We start from the raw sequence: 24,789 nt of genomic DNA, 5'->3' as shown, positions 1-24,789 counted from the left end.
CGCCGCATTTCCTCCATCTTCGATGATTGTGTGACTGACGAGGAAATTGGATTTTTCACTGTTTTTCTGATGCTGATTTTTTTTTTTTTTAATGAACACAGATAACAAAAAAATGTTATTTAACCAAAACGTGCTCTTTTTTTTGCCCTTTTTTTGGTCTGAGAAGTTGCTTTTGGCTTTATGAATTCCAGGAGACAAATATTTGGCCCATTTTAAACATCTTTATCCACATTTTTTCCCCTCCAAACCACAACACGCTCCTAAAAACAAACACTTATAAACCCAAACATACTTTAAAACAAAACAACATTCAACTTTAGAAGACGTCTCGGCAAGCAACGCACAAACGAACCTCGTCTGGTCTGGTTCAACTAAAAAAGGAAAAAAGAAAAAAAAAAAAGAGCGTCGCTGATTAAAAGGACGTGATGAAGACGTTCCTTAACTTGGGCAGATAGCGATGGCTGAAGAAGAGAAGGAGGGCGGCCCCCAGCACTCTAGCGCCGACGCTCGCTCGGGGCGGCACTGCCCTATCGCCGCGGGCGACGGTCGCGGGGAGCCGACAGCAGTTTGGGGCCTCGTTCATCTGCGTGCGAAACATGGATTTCAGTCCGCTTGGGGCTCGACAGTACTGGGCGAGAAACATCGGTCGATAGTTAGCATGAAGTTAGCAAGTTAGCGTGTAGTCATCAGAATCTTTCTTGTCACAGCTGAGAAACCGCAGTCCCGCCACCCCCCCCAAATTTGTCTACGTGCCGCTCCTTCGACACTTCTCACCCCTCAACCCGGACTCTACCCATCAGCCCTCTAAACTCCGCCCCCCCTCCCCCCTTGCGTCTGTGTGCTGACAGGGCTGTGTCACAGCGGTTGGTGACTTATTGGCTGTGAGGATTCGCTCCTGTCAGGCTAGACTAGCCGCTTCGAACACACGCGCACGTGCCGGAGCTTGTCAACACCGGAACACCGCATGCAGACGTTTGCGGACCTGGCAGAGCAGATTGTGCAGGCAGTTGACTTGGGTCTGCAGGTCTTTGGTCTGCACCACCAGTTGGCTGCACACGGCCTGGGCCTCCCTCTTGTGGTCCAGTGTGAAGACCAGCTACGCACAGACATACGTGTTAGCACGCAACAGCAGCAGAAATTCTCTAAAGCAAAGCAAAATTTGGTTATGGTACTGCCTCAAATGCTTTATTTACTAAAAGGGGATGTCAACCTAAACATATTTTTTTTTAAGAATATGTTCTATGCAGGCCCACTAGTCGAAACAAGGTAATATGATTGATATGAAATATGAGTTAAGCAGCAAAATCCACCCGTTTTTAGGCATCTCAGGGGGCGGCCATTTTGTCACTTCTGTCGACTGAAAATGACATCATCACTGCTCAGGTAACGACCAATCGCGGCTGACCTGTTTTCTGAAGCTGAGCTATGATTGGTTGTTATCTGAGCCCCGCCCCCAAAGATGGCTAAAAATAGGTGGATTAACTCTTATTCCACAAATCCATCTTTTTGTCCATCACAGGGCGGCGTCCATTTCGCAACTTGCCGTCGACTGAAAATGACATCAGAGTTGCTCAGGTCTCAGGTAACGACCGTCAAGGCGCAGCTGTTTTCTGCGTTTGGTCATGTGACATTCGTAAGACTAGCATATTCCTCACATATTATTGTTGGTCATATTATTGTCCCTTGTTGGTCTGTTGGTGACAAACTCATTTTTGTCACGGGCCACATCGCATTTATGTTTTCCCTTGGAGGGCGGTTATGACTGTAACACATATAAATGAATGATTCATTGACTGATAACTAGTTCTGAAATCAGAAGCCGGTTTAAAAAAAAAAAAAAAACACTATTTTAAAAGGGAGATTAACAAAAAAATGATTGCAATACATCATCATTACTAAAAATGAAGACAATTTTCAATTTTTATACTTTAGCAAAAAAATATGAAGTCAACAAACATGATTTGCCTTCGCGGTCCACATGAAATGACGTGGCGGCACGAATCTGGCCCGCGGGCCTTGAGTTTGGCACCTGTGGTCTATACAGTAATCCCCCGCTATATCAAGGTTCGCACTTTGCTATCCTGCTACAGTCGTGTTTTTTTTTTTTGTAAATGTTACCATAGTTCTTACTCTATTTTTTTTTTTTTTATAGTTTGTGAAATATTTTTGTGTTATCCATTGCTCTTGCTCTCTCGCAACATACGTTTAAATGCGTTTGTATAGTTTTACAAGTGTTTTAGGACCATAAAAGCATGTGCAGTAAATGTTATAAAAACTTACCGAGGCTATATTTAAATAGGGTATTCCTATTTCACCGAGTGTGTCCCATTGCAGGGGGTGTTTGTAAACTCTATCCTGCGCCGCATTCTTCAATTATTTTCCATGTGTTATTGAAACCGATTTAATGTAGCGTGTGTGTGCCTAATGAAGTGGCCCGACATGCAGTGTACCTTGGAGACCTGCAGGGGGAGGCGGCGGATGGTGTCTTGAATGGTCTCCGTCAGCGAGCAGCACTGCTGCTTCAGTTTGAGCAGGAAATTAAGCAGCTCCTCACTCCTGACGAACATAAAAATCATCATCATTAAACTCAAATTTCTGTATCGGAATCCAAATGACAGTTACTGTGTAAAAACGTTGAGCGGCTCAGCAAACAGGTGGCTGGCCTTTCTACCACCCAGCGAACATGCTTCTCAGATGAGAAGTGATTCGTATTCATCAAGCGGCGCACTCGACAGCGCGGATTATTGATAGTTGTTATTTTAGCGCTACATCTGCCTCGGAGGAGGCGCACTCTGTCAGAGAGCGCAGTGTAAACAGTGTCAGGCGGCCGAGCCGCCCTTCTCCTTGCTCCTAGTTTGTCTAGCGCGGCGATGACAGCGCGCCCGCACAAATATCTGATGTTATGTTACGCTTTGTTGTTTTACGCAGGGAGAAATGTGTGAGCCTGCCTGTCAATCTGTTATTTATTTTGATGTTATCACTTTTCGTTCCGCGTTTTGAATGCCCTACAAGTTAGATTTTTTTGGGGGGTTGTTTTATTTTGAAATATATATATATTTTAGTCTATATCGGGGATGGGCAACTCTGGTCCTCGGGGTCTACTTTTATATCTTCAAAATATTGTATAATTTCCTCATTTTTGAACGTTTGTTATATTTAACCTCTTTTAGTCATTAAAAACATTTTCAGAACTTTCAAAAGAACCTAAAATATTCATTTTTAATATGATTTTGCTAAATATTACTTCAAGTGTAATTTAAAGTGGAAGTCAACCCAAAATTTTCTTTACGATATGTTCTCAGGGGGCGGCCATTTTGCCATATGCTATCAAATGGAAATGACTTCAAATTTGCTCAAGGCCCAGGTAGCAACCAATCATGGCTCAGCTTCAGAAAACAGGTGAGTCGTGATTGGTTGTTACCTGAGCCTTGAGCAACTGTGATGTCATTTCCACTTGACAGCATTTGGCAAAATGGCCGCCCCCTAAAAACGGGTGGAGGCCATAGAACATATTGTAAAGAACATTTTTGGGTTGACTTCCCCTTAAAATATTCTATTTTTTAAGTTTTTTTTTTTTTTAATTAAATATTCTATTTTTTAATTGCTTTTTTCTTAACGTATCCCAACATTTGATGAACTTTAGTACTTTTTCAAATGTCAAATGTTTCTTTCACACATTCCTTTTATTTAAAAACCTTAAGTGGTTCAGCGAATGAATGAATATTTTTACAGTAGTTAAGAACTTTAAAACCATTTTTTAAGTTTGTTGTTTCATTACATAGCAATATTGTGCATTTTCAGACCTTTAACACTTCATATTCAAAACTCCAATTTTAGACGTCGGATTAATTAAACAACCTGTAAATTGTGTTCAGTCGGTCGTTCGTTTTTTTTTTTTTTTTTTTTTTGCTTTTCTAAGTATTCCATCCACATTTATTGAACTTAACACATAAAAGAACTACGTGCAACAAAAGTCGACCCTGACGCGCCTCCTTCAATTGACGAAAGGTTCCCTAGCTATTAAATTCACATTTCATATTAAATACACCCTTTTCGTTTGTTGTGAATGTGTTTCAAACACTGTCAACACGCACAATATCAATGACTGAGTGCGTTTGCTCAGTTGGTAAGTGGTGAGGCGGCAGAGACGGTGGCCTTGTCCTGGTCAAGGCTTCCACCATCCTTCTGTCTCCTGACGTCTGTCCGCCGCTGAGCCTTCACGGAGCGATGGGGTGCGCCGAGACGGCTCTGCCGAGACGCCCTTGTCGCCTCTCGCCTGACAAATCATTACAGCTCCACTTAAAGCATTACTCCGAAGGTTGAGATGAGCACAAATGAGAATGAGAGACGCTCACAGGTGTGATGGACAACTTCCAGTGGGGGAGGAACACTGGCTCGGATGCTATTACACAGTGTTCGGCAATTTTTTTTTTTTTTTTTGGGTGGCGGGGGGAATAACGGACACCACCTCAAAAAAGTTGATACTCTAAATGCCGACATACCACAAGATGGCGGCAAAGCAGTATTTTTGATATCGACGGGACAATGGCCTTTGGAAATGAATTTTGTCCCCTTTACTTCAGCAAGACAGGACGAGTTTTTCAGCCAATAACGGTGTATACACGTATATATCTTTTAAAGGGGGGAAATAAGTGAATTTGCAAGTAGTGAATCCCGAATACGCGGGGGAACAACGTACAAGTCATATGTGGACTATTGCACACCGTGTGTTTGGTTTGTTTGTTTGTCAATTTGGCGAGAGGCATTTGGATGACAAGACATGCGACAAACCCGCCGTCGGTCACTCCGAGTTGCTCGATGGTATCCAGGTCCACTTTGTCCAAGTGCATCTGCTGCACAGCACTCAGAACCTTCTGCTGGTCGGCTGCTTCTGTGATTCCAACCTATTGGAATAGATATGCATAATAAAAAAAAATGATAATCTTTTTTTTGGGGGGGGGGGCTCATTTGCATAACATTAGGCACACCTGCATAAGACTTTAAAAAGATATCAAAGCTAACTTTTAGCGAGCAACTGTCAGTTTCTCATATTTTGACCCCTTCATGTATCAAAATAAGGTACCTTTCATTTACAGGAAGTAATAGTTCCTTATATTTTATCGTATAAACTTTAAATGAGGTCTGTATTATACATGATTATATATTGACATTATGTGCTAGTTTCTTAAATTTTATACTTTCAGACTAAATTATGCAAACAAAATGTTATATGTGATGACGTGCTTGACGATACCGGCATACGACTGGACCATAGTCATGTTTTTTTCATACAAATATTATATTCACTATACTTCACTACAATGTTAGCGTGCATGTTCAAAATATGATACACATTTTCAAAGGCATTTTTTTTTAACAATACATTTTTTTATAAATTGTCCTCAACTTTTTTACAAATGCGTCGCGACGAAAACAAAATATGGATCCCAAGATGAGGACAATTGAGAACCACCGCCATAATGCGTCAAATATTTTTTATATGCAATAATCTGGTTTTGTATAGTGCTTATCTTTAGGGGGGGAAAACATTTCAAAAAAATAGTCATCCCCTTTCATCGTAGCTAAATAAGTCAAAATACTAGAAACAGCTCCGAGTGATACAGTGCAATTTTACACCACTGCGAACTACAACCACACAATAAAAAAATAAAATAAATAAAATAAAACAGTATTATCTTTGCAAAGAAATTTTGGATGCAGCTTTGTGGGATTGTGCAGATAATGATAAAACGGCTCACACTTGTTCTAGATGGCTATCATACCGTTCCATCGACTCAGCGTTCCCAAAAATACGTGTGCACGCGCAGCATCAACCGCCCTCATCCTCACGTGCACTGACAATCGTTTGCAGCGCAGTCACCCCGTACCTTCTCCAGGTCCTCCTTCTCCATCGTCAGCAGCTCGCTCCAGGTGATGTCCCTCTCCTGTGGAGGCACACGGCGCAACTTGAGCGCTCTTTGAGCAGATTGCGCCTTGCACGGCCGACGCCCGCGTCTGTCAAAGTGAACTCAAACCCCCGAGTTCATTCCGGCTACCGTCAAATATGGAAACCGCACACCTCATGACGTGAAAACGTCAAAGCTCCTCTCCTCACATCTGCGAGCTAAATAGGGTGACATCACAGAGATGTGGGAAGGCCACGCGGGCGTGGATATTTTCTCAAAAGCATTTGTTGAGGGCATTTTGGACGAAAATGTTTTTGGGTCGCAAAAGCTCAACTTATATATTTTCAACATAATACACATGGAGGAATGATATCAAACATGATACCCATGTAGAAATGACTGTAGACATGTCTATAAACTAGTGCTGTCAAACGATTAAAATTGTTTAACCAATTAATCGCCCCAAAAAAAAAATCCCATAATTAATCGCGATAAATTGTATTTTTCAACTACATTTTTTATAAAGCTTGGAACTGATATTTACTTGAGTAAAATCTTGGAATTAATATGGAAAAAAATGTCAAGTATATTTTGATTCAAAGACTGCTTTAATAGCTTTCTTTCATCCTTGAATACGATTCTTTTCCTGTAAAATACAACTGGTGAACGATACACCAAAGACGTACAACTAATATGGTATTTGAATTTGGCTTTCCAATGAGCCGTCGAGTAACTTTTTGTGCTAAACTACGTAAAAGTCCGCCTTTGCGACAGTGACTCTCCTCTAAGTTTGGCTGTAAAGTGACCAGAGGGAAGGTGCCACAGGAAGTAAATAAAACGGAGTTAACTGAGTTTCGATTAATAGATTAATCTCCATAGTTAACGCTTTAACTTTGACAGCCCTATATTAAACCTAATATACTTTTCATGTAGGAATGATTTTGAACATCACATGCATTTTAGAATGATTTCAAACCATGTACCTCTAAAGAAATCATTTCAAACAATAACTCCAGGATGATTTTAAATATCGTGTAAATATAGGAATGATTATAAACCCAATGTGATCCAAAGCGATTGTTTTAAATGAATAGCTCAGGGATGATGTTAAACATATAGGAAAGAGGCGACCAAGTCAGATATTTTTTGTTTGTTTTGTTGTTGTAATTTTTTTTTTTTTTTTTTACCCCAAAGCCAGGAAGGAAGCGTTGACGTACATGCATGATGTCAATGAGGTAGTCCAGATCCAGGCCGTGAAGCAGGAGCTCCAGGTCATCCAATTTGGGTAGGCTAGCGCGTGAAAAAAAAAAAAGAAGACATTGTGACTTTCATGGATCGATTTCATTTCAAACAGCCCTGCAGTTGTTGAAAAAAGTCAGCAGAGGGCAACAAACACAAAGTTGTACTGTTACCTCAATGTGACTTCCTCAACCAAGACAGCCCAAATTGGTACGTATGCCGATTTTACAACCGTGTGTATATTTACATGTCGAGGTTAACCTGACAATATTTGACCTTTCCGCAAAAGATGCAGGCTGAGCGTTGGCCTTGATGATGGTGGAAAGGGTTTCTTCCGTGGAGTTGAAAGGTAGCACGGGATCAACGTTCAATGTGGAGGACAGAATCCTGGAGATCTACACGGTATTCGGAATACAAACAACACAACCAAAATGTACCCGCTTTACACTTGAAACAAAGTATTCATTGAACGGAGTACAACGGCGCTGACGTGTCTCTATTTGAAAGCGCACAAATGTTGACTCTTCTGTTTCCAATTTTACAGGATCTCAGAAGGTTACTTACCATACCTACTTAGTGTGGTATTTGTCATATTTGGTTTTTGTAGGGTCAACATTGAGGGTACCTGTGTGTGCTTATGAAGCAAAGCCAGCTCAGCAGGGCTCTTTCCCGCCTTGGTGGCGATGCTGCTGTCGGCTCCCAGCTGGACGAGCTTCAGCACGGCCTTCTCTCGGCCGTGGTGCACGGCCAGCGACAAGGCCTGAAACGTCGCCTTTGTTACACAAACACACACACATTCGTGTTTTACCTGCGACAGTGTCACATACGGTGTATCCGTTGGCATCCTGCATATTGAGGTCGGCCCCGTGGGACGCCAGCAGGTTAAGGACTTTGCAGTAATTGTCTCTGGCGGCCAACATCAGGCACGTCATTTGAGACCTTAAAAAAAAAACAACAAAAAAAAACATGAGAAATTGTAGACTGGGGTTTGATGCTGTAATACATTTTTTTGGGGTCTCGCAACACCTTCAGCATCCCAAACAAAGATGGCGCACTACCTCTCCACACACCTTTCAAAAATAAGAAATACGACCCGTTTTAACAGCAACGTGAGAGGCTGCCATCTGTGGAATTTTGTTGAAAATACGGAATGAAAACTTCAAACACCACTAAAATCCTCCATAACAAATTCTGAAAAAAAAAAACTAAGCACATGACCTATTCCACTGCCCACACTGTTCTTCCCATGAATAATGATCCATTTGTGCTATTTCAATTGAGTTTTTAGCGTTAATTGATAGCCTTGAAAAAAAATGTCACGGTAATTTTGATGAATCAACTTGGAGACGTGGAGAACCCGACGGCATTTCGGCCCATACGAGCTTATTAGGTTCAGCCAATCGGAGAAAGGTTCCTCGGGTAACAGATGAAATCAAGGGATCAGGACATATGTTGAGAAATAATGACCTTATATTGTTTTACTCTAATTTAACGGCAATTTTGGCGCCGATTTTCGATGGCCGATATCACACAAAAACTTTTTTTGGGTTCCTGGCACAAAATACCAAATTTCTCCGGAACCCATCATCTGATTTTCAAAATTCTTTCTGTGTTGTACTCAGGTTGACGTGATCATTACAACCAGACTATCTAGCAGGCTGTCAATTTGGGGAAAATTTTGTCGAGTTGCTACTTTTATGGGATGTCATGAAAATTTGCCATCATGATTCGTACAAATACAACCCAATCGTTTCGCAAATTTAGCGTCGCCCATCTCTCGAGTAAATAACGGCCATCCAATTTGTTTTGTTTTTTTAAACATGTCACACATCCGAGGCGGGCTCACTGTTGACTCGCGGCGGTGATTTAGTGAGTCGTCTGGGAAAGAGTCGGCGCTGGTCAAACAGCGTGACGGCAAACGGTCGTATCAATCACCGCCAAGCGAACAAAAGTTAATGTTTTATGTCAATCCGCGCGCATTCCTCGCCACGTCACCACGGTGCACTTCCTCTTTGAGGAGTGGGAACGGACCGGGTGGCATCTTTCATTTCTACTGTCGGCGTGACAGCCCTCGCAAGGTCTTTCTCATACAGCTTCTGTGCGAGTGTTCCAATCACTGGGACCGTAGATCACTCTTATCTGCGCGACTGTCCAACCATAAAAAGGTCAGTTGAGATTTAAGGTCTAATCGTGATTAACGAAGTGGACGTCACTATTTCAAATAGGAAAATTACACCCTCCCGTCATGTCACAGGTCAGATTGACCCCTTTTTAAAGTGGATAAAAAGTGAAACTTGAGGATGAGGCATAATCAACGACCAATGAAAAAGGTTCATTTTACACACTTGTGAAATGGGATCGCTGGGTTCTGTGCGAAAAGGAGATGGGGATGGGCCCCTGCTGTGTTTAAGGCGGAAGTCAACCCAAACGTATTTTTTTTCAAGGGTATGTTCTATGCAAGCCCACTAGTTGAAACACGGCATTCTGATTAATTTGGCGTTTGTGGAATATGAGTGAAGCAGCGAAATGCACTTGTTTTTAGCCATCTCAGGGGGCGGCCATTTTGTCATTCCTGTCGACTGAAAATGACATCACAACTGCTCAGGGCTCGGGTAACCACCAATCACGGCTGACCTGTTTTCTGAAGCTGAGCCGCGATTGGTGGTTACCTGAGCCCTGAGCATTTGTGATGTCATTTTCAGTCGACAAGTGACAAAATGGCCGCCCCCTGAGATGGCTAAAAACGGGTGGATTTTGCTGCTTATCTCATATTCCACAAACGCAATATTAGTCAGCGTTTCAATTAGTGGGCCTGCTTGGAACATATTCTTGAAAAAAATATGTTTGGGTTGATTTCCACTTTAAGGGTATTCGGCAATGCAATAAAACCAGGAATATCCTTATTTCTAATTTATTTATCAGGCTTTAGAGGAAAACAGCAGCCTCAGACCAAGCGGGCCTACATGGAGCCGCTGTGCACGTTCACATGTGCGTAGCAGCTCAAAGCCACTTCCGGCCTCAACCGTTGAGTAAATGTGAGCGCATGTGAACAATTGGGAGTCCACATCGTGTTTGTTTACACTGAAGCAGAGGCAAAGGCAGCTGGTGTTCATTTTTTGGTTTGATGCTCCGACGTAAGCGACGGCGGCGGGGGAGGAGGTTTGATGGCATTTAACCACATCGACGTACGCTCTTCTTTGCGCCGTGGGGGGTTTGTCGGCATCTCTGCTGAACTGCCTCGCTCAAATATTTGGTTTAGGAGGGAACTGATCACTTCCCTGGCACTGGTAGAGCAACATTGTTGTTAGCTTGTAAGCTAAACAGGAGGTGCATCGTCACTTTGGCGGGATTTACACGGGAAATGTTTCGTTTGCGCGCGGCTATTTTTTTTCAGATTGCTGACAGTTTGACAAAGTGGTGGCGAATCTTAGAAATCCTTCGCAAGGGATAGTACAACAAAGTCTGTAAATGACTGTATATACTCTCTCAATCAAAGTCCCAAGAAATTTTCGAGACATTTTGGAAAGAAGAAATTTAGGGCACAAGTCCTGATTCTCAAAATAAACAAAACCAAAAACTACAGAAAGAAGACATAGAGATGAAGACTTGATCTTAGACCCCGAGTCCGCGATTTTGGACGGGAAACAGAAATCACACACCCTTGTCGCATTTGTTGGTCTTGTACTTGCATATCGCTGGCGTCAGGCCAAAACCTCATATGTCACATTTTGGTGGATTTCATATTTCTTTCAAAAATGTATACCATTGGTCAGTCCATACACATAGGTGTTATTTTGAAACAATGACCAATTTAAAGTGTTGAAAATGGCTTGCTATGCAACGATGCAATGCTAATGGTTGAACAAAGTTGTCATTTTTGGTGTCTCCTGAAAAGTGACTATTTGGGAGGTACGACGTTTTGGCCCCGACGCCAGCGATATATAACAACGCTCAAATGCACACAATATTCTCTGTATACAACCATCTGGGGGAATTAAACTTCCTTGTACACTCACTTGTCCGCCATGTTGGGATTGGCGTTCCTGGAGAGCAGTAGCTCCACACAGCGAGCAATTTTGTCTTCCTTTGCTGGCGCAGTGCAGCCGGCCATCAGCACCGTCCAGCCATCTACAAACAGTAATGCCGCATTTGCTCCCATACAAAATATGGTTCAAATTTACAACTACATTGTTAAAATTTAGTAGAAATTGGACCAAATCTTTTGGGAGAGTTCGCATTTTAGACGAGCCCCTGAAAACCAGCAAAAGTGACTCATAAAATGGCCGCTTAAAAACAAAATGTCAGACTACTCAGGTTATTTAGCTGGAATGATGTCCACTGATGGTCATGAACTTTGACTAGATTAGCATCTTTTACTCAAAATGACATCTGGAGTTGTTCATACGCTGATAAGAGAGAGTCAAGATCCCCAGCACTGCATTCAATTCCAATTAAGTTCCGGCAATGTGTTCGTGTGTGTGTGTGTGTGTGTTTGTGTTTGGGCCTCTCCATCTGTACGTGTGTTACTGTGTCTTTGTTGTTTATATATTCTTTGCGTGGGCGCAAACCAGACGAGCCCAGCTTGTGTGTGCATGGGATCGGAGTAAATAAATGCTGATCCAGAGATTTTGCTGAGCGGGAATGGCAGCCGTGTGGCGACCGGGATGTGTCGTTCATGCGTTCATTCGTGGACTCGCTTGGAGAAAAAAAAAAAAAAAAAAGGCCACTGGGGCGTTTAAATGTTTACTTCACCTGCCTCCAATGTCGAGTCTTGGACTCACTTGAACTTTTGATGGGATTCCAGCACAAGCTCTGGAATATAACTAGCATGTAGCTTGGTTAGCATTTTGGCTAATAACAGCATTGCGTGGTTTTACAGATGACACAAGTACACTGCTTACCTTGGAACACACAAAAAGGTGTGCCAGTTTGTTTTTGAGGGATTGTTTTAGAAAATGAATGAATGAATGAATGGAAGGAACACACGGGCAAGGTTATAGCTTAATCCAGCTTTGTTTTGGAAATGGAGCATGAAATAGGGGGGCATCGGCCTGTGCTTGATGGCGTTTGAAAAATTTTCATCGGTACCCAACCCGAGCTCTCATCGACACACTTTAACGCTACTATTGCTTTTGTAATAAAATCTCCTGATTTTCCTCCCATTCCATTTGACTTGAACGGACCGACTTTTTCTGAACAAAGGACTTTGATTTGGATCGAGTGTGACTGGCGTGGCGAATCTGTTTGTGATGTTTGACGTGAAGGAGCACTGAGTAAAGATGTAGGCCTTCCCGACATGGAAGAGTTGTTCCGGCGTGCTTTCTTTAAGCAAGCAGACCTTGACGCAACACATGTATCGGATGATGAGGCAGTGCCTGAACGAAAAACAACTCCCAAGGATCAGAGGTGTGGTGTTTCTGCAACATTTCCTCTTTGGCGTCATTGCTGTTAAGTAATGTCAGATGAACGATGTTGACGTAGCGGCCGGACTTTGCCGCTGTGTTGTTGTTGTAGTAACTGAAAGAAGGCTTTATCAATCATGTACTCAAGTAGAAGTCGGAAAATAAATTAAATCCACATCTGATTATTATGAATGATGAGTTGGTGAGGATTTTGAAATTCACTTGCTAGAATATGGTTTGTAAAATTGCAACCATAAAATCTTATTATATTTTGATGATTGTACCGTTTTTTTCTGTCAAAAATATCACAGTGTTTCACATTTTTTTCCCACCGATCATTTTATCGAAATCAACATTACTCTCACATATGACTACGCAATTGCTGATTATTGTCAATAAATATGTCCTTCAGCCACTTTACTAGCAGTTAAAATGTAACTGAGCAAGTACGGTAAAAACTTAGCTGTCTTAGTGGAAGCGAAAAGTTTGAATGATTCCACACAATCCAGAAGTAATTGTTTGTTCGTGAGGGGGACCTTTGCTGAAGTTGGCGTTGGCTCCTCGGTCCAGAAGCACTTTGGCCATGTTGTAGTCCGCCACACTGACAGCATACATCAGAGGAGTGCGGTCAAAGATCAGGCTGCTCTCCATGTCCATGCCTGTGCAAAATATCAACAAGATTACTACTACATGACCTCATGTATTGTGCACAAACACATTTAATTGCTGATTTAGAACGAAAAGGTTCTTGCCATCGTCCAGCAGCTGTTCAATGGCACCAACGTTTCCTTCTCTGATGGCTATTTTAAGCAAATAGACTTTACCATCTGCATCTGCCACAGCATTATCGGCATTCTGTCACAATAACAGATACACGGGTGACATAAAACACACAGGAAATGTAAATGTCATTTGTTTACATCATTATTTCTCGTTGCACCAATGAAATGCTATAAAAAAAATGTTTACTTAGTGTTGTCATATCTGAATTTCTGCATTCCTATTTTATATTTTTGTCTGAGTTTCAAGCTCTGATTAAGTAAATAATAATAATCAAAAGTTACTCAACAATTAAATTTGCACAATATCTGTGTATTTTTTCTCCCAATGTATATCTACTCTTACTCAAGTAATTATTGAGGGATCTACTATTTTCTTAGACTCGAGTAACTTTCTGAACCAAAGTAAAAGTAATTTTACTCGAGTACAATTCTTGGCTACTCTATCTGCCTCAGACTACAAGTAGATCATGGTATTCTGATTATTATAATCATAGTTTCATCATTGTAACGCAGCCCTTTATTTTGTAATGGATAACACATAACCATTTCACACAGTTAATGGCAACGATTAAATCATTTGCTCGGACAACGAACGAGCAACGCTAGCTTGCGAGCTAGCTGGCCAGGTAGGAACAAATTCTTAGCATAGCTAATGGCGGCAAACTCGCTACTTCCGGTAGCGCGATCTAACGCGACCACCTCAAACCAGACAACGATTTCTATTGCTTGTCGAACTTACCTGGATATCGAGAGACTTTTTGTCAGGCGGGCGCTCCATGAACCACTCGTCGCTGCTGCTATCGCTCTCGTATCCAGCTGGGAAGGAAATATTCTTCAAGTAGTCCATTTCGACTCTCTGCAACGTCGACCAGACCACTAGTTAGCGTGTCAATTAACAGACTAGGCGGCGCCAGAAACGTACAGCAAGTACAAGTTCTATTTCTATACGTTTTTATACACTTCTATTCATTTTATTTTTTTTTCTTGTCTGTTAGGCTACTGTGTTTATATAAATTGCTCAGTAGTTTTATTTACTTCATTGACTGTTTCTTATTGAGAAGAAAGAAAGACGAAAGTTCTTCCATGCTGTACTTTAATAGAAATGGATAAAAAAAAAAAGACTGGTAGTACTAACCACATCAGTAAAAATTAAAACTGTAATGTTCTTACGTACGAAAGTAAATTTTGACATAATGGGGAAAAAAAACTTCACAGAAAGTAGTTTCCCTCTCTTATTAAGGTGCATAGTTCATCTGAGAACAAAAATCATCTTTTACGCGCTATGAAAATGATTTACTCATGTTGTGTACTATCTAACAAAAAAATCTAAAATGAGTGATAACACCTGAAAAAAAATGCACTTTCCTATATCTGTTTGTCTGTTTGTTTGTTTGTTTAGATTAGGTGGAGAACCTTTGAACTCTAGAAACTGATTTTAGGCTGGTTCACACAATAAATTATTCTTGGAAACGACAACATCAAACAATTCTCTAAAACAACGCCAGGAGGCTTCTCCAGATCTGTTGCAACATCAATGTTAATGTCTGGTTCACCTTCCGTCATATTGCGATCTTCTCTATTTTTTCCACCTTAAAAGACCCCCAAATCTCAATCAATTAAGATCGCGGGCAACGTTACCTCTCTATGTTCATGTCTTGTTTTTACATTGTGTCATCATCCACGGAGGTTTAAAAAATTATGAGCCTATTATGATAAAGGAGGAAAGTACAGATGTCTGTTTTCAGATGTAGTAAATAAAAGTAAAAAGTTGTCAATAGGGATGTTCTATACCATTTTTTCCACAACCGATACATTCACTCTTGAGTATTCATCGATATTGATACCAAGTACCAATTCTACTAGTATTTATGATACTTAACATTTAAATTAACACAATGACAGATACTACTACAGAACTACTGCCAAGAAAGACTTATTCGATGTCAGATTTGTTTTGCCTTAAACATCGGTGGCTGGAATCGGCATCCTCAACAAGTATCTGGTTATCGCTACTCACCCATCCAGTTGTCAGGAATATAAATACGTAGACACCTGAAACGACGCTAACATTAGTGTTTGTACTCCCCACCATTGCTACTACTTAACTACTACGACTATTACTGCTACTACTACCATTACTAGTATTACGACCATTATTAGCACTTTATACACTGAGGTGCATGTCCTCATCACGACTTATGCACAAACATTAAAAGTCAAATTTCCATTATGTGTCTCTTGTAAGAGAGGCATTCACACGGAACAGTACAATACTGTACATTCTATTACAGTACAATCAAGTGTAATCTTAAATGCCCAGCAGAGGTCACTGTTTCCTCCACTAAGAACTTCAAAGCTAAGGATAAGCCCACTGGCAAAATCAAACTAAACTACTTCACACATACTAGCAAACACTTACAGTATTTGTCGCCATTGTTATGTTTGATTTTCAACGGACACAAAGAGACAGCGATCCTTGTCAGCGTGAGTTCGCCACCGCTTTGCAAAAGAATCGGACCAAAACAACGTGAACACACCTAACGCACTGATAAGACTATTTCACTGCACCGACCCCACTTTATCGGTGTTCCCCTGTGGAATGTTTTTTATCCTCCCTATCCTGAAACGATGCGTGATATGAAATGGAGTTTCTTTTCTTTTTTTTTCTAAAAAAGTTCCTGAAGATTTCTTCACATAGTGGAACTATTTCTAGAGTGATATAGGAAGAGTGTGGTGTGGTGAAATTGATAGACCACACATGTGGAGCAAATTTTCAAGGCCTAAATTAGTGTATTAAAAAGATTATTCAAGCAGCAATATATAGTTAAAAAACAAAAAAGTATGCTTTAATGACCCGTTCCTGGGTCAAACTGTAACACTCCTTCCAATTTTTCACCCACCACATAGGCAATGGGGGCTGCTCTTAATTATTCCAGGTTTATTTTAATGCACTTTTCTCTCTTCCAAATTGTTGAACCAGTTGAACAAAATAGTCAAAATTAATGTAATTTTTTTGCAATACATTTATTGAATTACTTTCATTTTTTAGTTACATTAGTCAATTATATGCATTTTGATAGTGTTAGCCTTACTTAGTGTAGTTTTATTTTTGTATTAACTTTGAGTTTAAAAAAAATCAATATTAATTGTATTATTAATTGTAAATCAAACATTGTATTTGTTTATCTAAATTAATTAAACATGTTTAATATATATTTTTTCAACAATATATATATATTTTTTTGAAGAATAGTTTTTACTTTATTTTGGCAAATGCATTTTGCTGGTGACAAACCTAGAATCCGAAGCTTTTTTTTTTTAAACACAAGTTCAGACTTTAATTGACGTTTTATGCATTAAAAAAAAAAAATTGTGGACTCACACCTGTTCTGACCTCACAGCATATGAAATACTGTAATAATTAACTAAAGTGATAAATGGGGTATTCATTTTAACTTTCACAGTTTGGTATGTAGCCCATCCATTTAGATGGTGACCAACAAAAAGTGTTGTTGTTTTTTTGTTAACTATCACATTTGGGTATGTATGCATTTTGATTGTTGCAGAACATGAATAATGACATTTTAGTGGTATTTTTAGTTTTTTTTAGTATTCTCACATTATTTAGCACTTTAAGTGATTGTTTTTCACGTGGCACAATAGGCGTACTAATTCAGTAGTCGAAGTAACGAAGTAAATACTTTGTTACCGTATTTCTCAGATATTTGCGCTTTACGTTAATGTACGTGTGTGTGGGTGTGTGTGTGTGGGGGTGCGTGTGTGGTTGCGTGTGTGTGGGTGTGTGTGTGTTGTAGTGGTGTCGGTGGTTGGCTCTTAGAGATGACGCGCGTGTGTGCGCCTGCGCGCGCGCATAAAGGATGACCTGCGCTTCCACGCGCGCTCACAAGTCTCCAGACAGCCAGTCCATAACACCGCGGAGCCTGCACCCTCATCGGACTCTTTAGGGCGGATCGTCACGCCGAACCGCTTGGTGGTCCTGGACGCTAGGAACTGGTTTTCGGGGTTGGGTTGGGGTGGGGGGGGGGGAAAAGCATCTCTTTGGTGTGCGCGTGCGCGTAGTGGACGCCGAAAAGTGGGGGTCCACAGATGAAAGCCGGGGGCGCGCTCGCCTCGCTCTCAGGTGCACACGACGCAACTGAGGATGCAGAAGTCACCCGTGGAAGATGCCAACTTCCTCTCCAGGTTCTTCTTCTGGTACGTTCCACGATTGTCGTGCGTGCGTGTGGAATGACAGTATGATGTACTCGCTTGTTTATTGCTGGATTACAGAGTTGGCAAAGCTACTGAAATACTGTGCATGAGTAAAAGTATAGATACTTATTGCTAAACGTAGAAGTGCTGGTTCAACCCCTGTATTTATTAAGTAAAAGTAAAAAATTTAAGTGAACATATTTTTTTACTGTCAATTATATACATTGTGATTAACTTTATGAAAACCTTCCCTGCAAACAAAATAGTTTCCCTCCATAATTAACTCGCTTAATTGTACTTTAAAAAAAAAGAAAGAAAAGAAAATCATGCTCCATGTCGCATTTTGATAAGAGTGGTTTGACTTTGATGTTATCAAAACGTTTTTCCGCATACCTTCTAAACAGACCAACAAAAAAGCTAGTGCTACCAAGTAAAAAAAAAAATACACTTGCATGTTGCATGTGTTTTTTTTGCATCTGATTCAATATTTTCTTGAATGCCACAAGTTGGTCGATGTTTTCGCCATTTATCATTCAGCCAACAACATCAAACAACAGTCTGAAATAGGGAAATGAATGGGGAATATCTTGCTTCTCCGACTCATCATTTATGTATGCTCCCTGTTTCAAGTTCATACTTGGGGTCTGTCCATGCTTGTTTACCCAACATCTGACTTGCTCAATCAAATAATCAATCAAGAGCTCATCCATCCATGGTTGACTTTGCCTATTTTGTCTTTTTATGCCGCGTTGTCAAAAGTAATCACCAGCTCTATTTGGACAAATAAGGAGTACACATATCTGTTTACAAATGTAGGAGATAAAAGTAATGTCATTAGAAAGTATAGATACCTGAAAAATCTGTAAGTACAGTAATGTATTTGTACCTGGTTGCTTCCTACCACTATATTATTTGATTCGGAAAAAAAATTAAAGTGCCCACATGACTGCTGGAGAATAATTTGTGACATTTGTAATATTTTGTAATTTGCTGACAAAGAGTGTCTAATGTGGGTAAACACATTCAATGTTTAAATAGAACCGCTGGGTCAGGTCATTCTTAAAAAAATGGAACAGTTCGACAGGTGGATCGGTGCAGTGATGCAGACTCTATATCGGTCACGTTATGGTGAAGAAGTGAGCCGAAAAGTGAAGCTCTCGATTTAGCCGTCACCGATGTTCCTACCCTCACCCAGGGTCACAAATTGTGCGGCGTGACTAAAGGAACAAGTTCCTGGATGCCAGCGGCTGAAATGAGTTCCCACGAGTCCGGGCTACCGCTTTGAGATAGGGCGAGGTACGCGGTCATTCCAAAGTGGCTCAGAGTAGAGCCGCTGCTCCTCTGCATTGTGAGAAGTCAAATAAGGTGACTTGGGCATCTGATCGGAATGCGCCCTAGATGCCTCCCCTGGTGTGAGGTGTTCCGGGCATGTCCCACCAGGTGGAGGGCCCGGGGATGGGAGATTCCCCCGGAAGAGCTGAATGAAGTGGCTTGGGAGAGGGAAGTCTGGACTTCCATGCTAAAGCTACTGCCCCTGCAACCTAACCCCGGATAAGCGAAATAAAATGAATGAATTTTACCCGAATTATACAATAACAGAAAGATTTTTACTTTTATTGCTTAGTCTTCTCATTCTTTCTAATAAAAAATGACCAAAGACAATCTAGACCAAAAAAAAAGCACTTGATGAAGTTTCATGTGACTGAAGGTGAATTTTTCTAGGTCAAATTTTGGACTTTTGGGGTCGTATTCTGATGTAGTGACAATCGCTGATGCCTTTTCTTACGACATTTTTTTTTTTCTCAGGTGGACGTCTCCGCTGCTCAGGAAGGGCTTCAAGAAGAAGTTGGACCTCAGTGATGTTTATAAAGCCCCTTCCTACGATCTCGCTGGGAACCTCTCCGAGCGGCTCGAAAGGTATGTGGACACCCTTAGTCCGTTTGACAAGTTACGTCCACAATTGTGCGCTAATTTTCACTCAAAATTTAGAACATTTTTCCATCATTTTTTTTCTCTCATCTTTAAGGCCAAAGTGTCTTTTGGAGTTTTTATTGTGTTGCCACGTGCGCCCTTTTCCACCTGTTTACAGTGGCAGGACGTCTTGCCTGCTTCCCTCAGCGTCCACTTCAAATACGGGCTGGCATTTGGATGTGCCCTGACATAAACTGAAGCTCTGTGTGCCAAACAAACACACCTTTTTTTGTCTTTTTCATGTATAATGTGCCTTTAATGCTTTCTAATGTTCTAATTCCACCTTTAAAGTGGAAGTCAACGCAAACATATTTTTTTCAAGAATATATTCTATGCAAGCCCACTAATTCAAACAGGGCATTCTGATAAATATTGCGTTTGTGGAATAGGTGTTAATCCACTCGTTTTTATCCATCTCCAAGGGCGGCCATTTTGTCTTCTGTTGACTGAAAATGACATCACAACTGCTCACAACGACCAATCATGGGTCAGATTCAGAAAACAGGTCAGCCGCGATTGGTCCTCGTGAGAAGTTGTGATGTCATTTTCAGTCGACAGAAGACAAAATGGCCGCCCCCGGAGATGGCTAAAAACGAGTGCATTTTGCTGCTTAACTTATATTCCACAAACGCAAAATTAATCAGAATGCCGTGTTTCAACTTGTGGGTTTGCTTGGAACATATTCTTGAAAAAAATATGTTTGGGTTGACTTACGCTTTAAGCCTGAAAACAATGGAAATTCAAAAATTTAGAAGTGGCCATGTCAGGCGTCATTTTCAGGGATCCTTCAAAGACTAACGAGTAGTTGACTCATGAGTACGCTTGGGATATTTTGAAATTTTAGCCACAGAAGGCACTTTCAATTAGTATGCTAAGATTCAATATAAATGTGTTTCGTGAGTACACCCATCAAAAAAAAGTCTCAAGAACCCATACTTGAAAAGACACAGGAAGTCTGACATTTTGATTTGAAGTCAACATCTTGGGGCTCCTCCACAGACATCCTTCAAATTGTGAGGGATCCACCAAATTGTGAGGGATTTGTGTTTTCATCATTGCCTGTGGGTGAGATTTGATGACTTGCCATAAAACACAACTAACCACAAGGTCAGATCATGACCGAACCAAAAGCGATTGTATGATTTTTAACATTGTAGAGAAGGGCGGTTGCATAAAAGGACCGCAGTGTGTCCTTGACTCCCCTGACACATCAAGCGGCCCCTTGCCAGCAAGTGCTAAAGAGCCGACCTTTTAAAAAAAAAAAAAAGAAAGAAAAAAAAGTGCACCGGTGAGTGATTGGCTTCATTATTTTGAGCCGGCAACGCAGTAAAAAAGGCTTCTGGGAACGTGAACTTTATCTTCTATTACAAGCTGCACATCACTCGAGAAAAACACTTGATGAAAGAGCTGGAAGGCAGGGACAAATCGTAAGACAGACAGGAAATGAAAAGTCAAGAAAATGTGGAGGTTTGTTTGCAACCATAGCTGCTCTTATGCGAAGACTGAAAACACAGACTGTGGCCAATGATGTTAACCATGGCAAATCTAATACAGATATTTTTTTGTTGCCTAGCGTAGCCATATGTCAGCAAAACAAGTATTTTAATAGATAGCTAGGTGACACAACATTGCACATATATGGTAAAAATATGTATATATATATATATATATATATATATATATATATATATATATATATATATATATATATATATGTGTATATATATGTAAAATAATCTAAACTTTAAGCTATTCCGTCTTTGTGGCCCGATCTAGCGTTTCCCTGGACAAAAGTGTTTTTGAGGCATAACTGTTTTTCATAGCCCGATATAGTGCAAATATTGTGTTTTCATGGACGCATGTTGGACACCACCACTTATCTGGCCAAGTAGAACATTTTGAGACAATATATGGCATTTGGGGGTGAGGAAGTATAGCAGTTATGTAGTAAACCATGTGCACAAAGCATGTACTCCTTTAGCTAAATATACAGTTATTTTGTGACAAAGATAGCTTTGTTGGAAGACTTTATGCAAAATGTTGGAATGCGTCTGAGCAGCTCTGTCATCGTGAGCTCCGACTCTGTTTTTTGCCGAATTGTGGAGTTCACCTTGAGATGCTCACTGAGCTGAGCATAAAAGTAGAAGTCAACCCAAACATATTTTTTTCAAGCATACGTTCTATGCAAGCCGACTTGTTAAAACAAGGGATTCTGATAAATATTGCGTTTGTGGAATAAGAGTTAATCTACTGTTTTTTAGCCATCTCCGGGGGCGGCCATATTGTCACTTCTGTCGACTGAAAATGACATCATCACTGCTCAGGGCTCAGGTAACGACCAATCGCGGCGGACCTGTTTTCTAAAACTGAGCCGTGATTGGTTGTTACCTGAGCCCTGAGCAGTTGTGATTTCATTTTCAGTCGACAGAAATGACAAAATGGCCGCCCCCCTGAGATTCCTAAAAACAAGTGCATTTTGCTGCTTAACTCATATTCCACAAACGCAAAATGAAACAGAATGCCGTGTTTCAACTAGAGGAAGAACATATTTTTGAGGAAAATCTATTGGAGTTGACTTCCCCTTTGAATTCCAAGGCTCGTTTAGTACTAACTCCATTGTTGCAATTTGTAGCCCTCCACTGCAGTCATCCCTCTTCCTGGCTATATAAATCTATCCAAACACTTTTGTCCTCCTCCTTTTAATCGCTCTTGTAGTCCACGCTGACGTCCTTCAGTCGTCTTTTCATGCTGTCACTCAGCATGTCAGTCCGCTGCTAAATGAGGCCCACAGAACAAAGATGCTTCTTTGCCTTTTTTTTTTTTTTCTTCTCCCCCATCACTCTCTGCTGGTGGGAAGCTAATACAAGCGCGATGTAGCAAGGTTAATACAGCTAACGCTAATAAAGGCAGAGGTTTATGTTTTTTGAAGGCTCCAGAAACAAAGTGTGTTGTTTTGTTGTCTGACATTTTTCTGACACCAGAAAATGGCTCCTTGTCTGATTGAATCGTGTGACGTAACAATTCTGAATTGGGATGGTAATAATCTATGATCACATGTGTTGATATTTTGTCCACGCAGAGAATGGGACAGAGAGGTGGTCTCGGCCAAGAAAAAGCCCAGTCTGATGCGAGCATTGGCACGATGCTTCCTCTGCCCTTTTGCCTTTTTTGGGGTCCTCCTCTACCTCGGGGTGAGTCTTCTTATTTCTTTATACATACTGTACGTAGACAGACGTTCAGTGCTCAAAGGAGAGTGCTTGCATACAAATTGTTGTGTGTCCGCAGTGCCTACCTGCCCATTAAGTGTGAAATTTAGCAACAAGGTTTCATTGCCTATTTCCGAAAATGTGTCTATGAGAGAGACCCTTCTCGGTTTTGACCAATTGAGATGTGAAAGTGCGGTTCATTTTCACAATGACCTTCCCCACATCAAATTTCTCCGCGCCTGACTTAGCATCTTGGCTGGGCGAGGATCCGGCATTTTCAAGCGACGGACAGACTACACGGAAACACAATCATGTCAAAGTCAAATGCTAAGTAGAGCTGCAGTGTTAGCAAACAGCGGCACATACTTGAATGTTCTGCGAAGGTGTCAACGTGAGGTTTGGGGCAGTATTTGTCAGTGTGTCTGCTGCATGTGCCACATGCACTGATCTGCTACGCTAATTGACAAGGCCACATTCACCAAATGAAGTGACGCCCATATGAGTGAAAGGGAAAAAATGTGAAATTGAGTTGACTTAACTTCACACTTTGGGTTAGTTGTACCTCTCACCACGATGCAGACACCTGGCTTATCGCCGGTTGTCATGGTAACCTTAAGCGTATTTCGGCATTCGCCTTGCAGTAGAGGAGGACAGGAATAGCAGACAAAATTCAAAATTGAAAACGGGGTTAGGGTTAGCATTCACGCATGTCTGTGGCATTCTTCGGTCAAACGACACAAAGGATAAAGAATTATACAAACTTTTCAACCTATTTTGCTTTTTTAGCCTGGCGGAACGCCGCCTGTTTTGAGATACTGTTGGGCCAATGACAAGTATGGCTTTCATTTCCATGGCAACTGGGAGTGGAGCGAGGGGCTATAACAAGGCAAACGGCTTCTGCCTGAGGTAGCAGAACCCAGAGTGTAGAAAAAAAACAATCAAAGCGTATTAACTTGACACCAACAGCATTTTATCTCGCGGAAGCAGCACTTCATCACCAAGCTGCAGAATTACAGTTTGTCAATTAGCATTCAGCGCTTAGAGCCGACACATTACCAAACAAAAATAACGCCAAAAAACTTTACGTTGGGAAACAATGGCCTAAAAAAAAAAAAAAAAAAAGTAAAGTGAAAAACTATCATTTGACATCAACACACAATAAATGCTCATGTTAGGATTCATTGATTACAAGAGATGAACAATATCGCAATAACCTTTGGCACCTTCCACCGATTCCTTAAAGCGTGCTGATTCAGCATAAAATCCAGCCGGCCTGGCCCCGTACACGTAATGACCAGCACGACGCAAGAAAAATGTCAAACATGTGCCACCGTCGTGTCGGGAAGGATTTGATGATGATGAATGGCGCTTGAATCCATTTGTACTCTTTTGAATGTCTGCTCCGTTCTCACAGGAGGCCTCGAAGACTGTGCAGCCTCAGCTTCTGGGCCGCATCATCGCCTCCTTCGACCCCTTCCACGCGCCCGAGCGCAGCCAGGGCTACTTCCTGGCACTTGGCCTCTGCCTGCTCTTCACGGCACGCTTCCTGCTGCTGCAGCCGGCCATCTTTGGCCTGCATCACCTGGGCATGCAGATTCGCATCGCCCTCTTCAGCCTCATCTACAAGAAGGTGAGGGTGGCGTGCTTGGTGGAGGCCATTTTACGTCAACTTCAAGAATATGTTCTATGCAAGCCCACTAATTGAAACAAGGCGTTCTGATAAATATTGCGTTTGTGGAATAAGAGTTAATCCACCCGTTTTCAGATATCTCAGAGGGCGGCCATTTTGTCACTTCTGTCGAGTGTAAATGACATCACAACTACTCAGGGCTGCCGTTTTCCTCCACACGCAATGGCGAAAATGTAAAAGATTTGTGACGTCGCAACATCCATCCGTCTAGTATATGTGCTTTGAATTTGGTTGCAATTGTACACAATTTTGAGGATCCCTGCAAATGAGCTTAAACTGTCCACCTTAAACAAAATGGCAGACTTCAAGCACGATTTCTTTTTTGTGTGTCATGATCCCAAATTTCATCTTGCTAAGTGAAACTGCCTTTGGGGCTTGAAT

The 24,789-nt window shown here is 41.3% G+C and overlaps 2 protein-coding genes across 4 annotated transcripts in view; one reads left to right on the top strand and one right to left on the bottom strand.

Annotated features, from left to right (window-relative positions):
- Positions 1-201: 201 nt before the first annotated feature.
- On the bottom strand, positions 202-15,862 carry asz1 (ankyrin repeat, SAM and basic leucine zipper domain containing 1). Of its 2 annotated transcripts, XM_086029015.1 has the most exons (14): positions 15,749-15,862; positions 14,069-14,185; positions 13,292-13,402; positions 13,084-13,198; positions 11,162-11,273; positions 7,973-8,084; positions 7,771-7,905; positions 7,422-7,540; positions 7,124-7,196; positions 5,889-5,945; positions 4,792-4,904; positions 2,451-2,556; positions 983-1,096; positions 202-583 (listed from the first exon to the last, which is right to left on the bottom strand). In XM_086029015.1, exons 1-14 carry the CDS (start codon positions 15,761-15,763, stop codon positions 413-415), a joined length of 1,470 nt encoding a protein of 489 aa, XP_085885141.1. In that variant the 5' UTR covers positions 15,764-15,862; the 3' UTR covers positions 202-412. The 2 variants fall into 2 exon arrangements, with proteins under 2 accessions (XP_085885141.1, XP_085885142.1); XM_086029016.1 differs by lacking the exons at positions 202-583; positions 983-1,096; positions 2,451-2,556 and adding an exon at positions 3,909-4,276.
- Positions 14,009-24,789, top strand: part of cftr (CF transmembrane conductance regulator) — a 33,135-nt gene continuing 22,354 nt past the window's right edge. The window contains exons 1-5 of one of the 2 annotated variants that reach the window (XM_086029013.1): positions 14,009-14,252; positions 17,145-17,544; positions 19,348-19,458; positions 22,592-22,703; positions 24,133-24,348. In XM_086029013.1, coding sequence (XP_085885139.1) covers positions 17,492-17,544; positions 19,348-19,458; positions 22,592-22,703; positions 24,133-24,348 — 492 coding nt within the window. In that variant the 5' untranslated portion in view covers positions 14,009-14,252; positions 17,145-17,491. Of the gene's footprint in view, positions 14,257-17,144; positions 17,545-19,347; positions 19,459-22,591; positions 22,704-24,132; positions 24,349-24,789 lie in introns of both variants that reach the window. The other variant, XM_086029014.1, reaches the window with a different exon arrangement.

This window comes from Filicampus tigris, chromosome 4, assembly GCF_054856515.1.
Source record: "Filicampus tigris isolate MCC_2025a chromosome 4, RoL_Ftig_1.0, whole genome shotgun sequence".
Lineage (NCBI taxonomy): Eukaryota > Metazoa > Chordata > Actinopteri > Syngnathiformes > Syngnathidae > Filicampus > Filicampus tigris.
The sequence above is the reverse complement of the archived record's forward strand: the minus strand, read 5'-3'. Positions and strand labels throughout refer to the sequence as shown.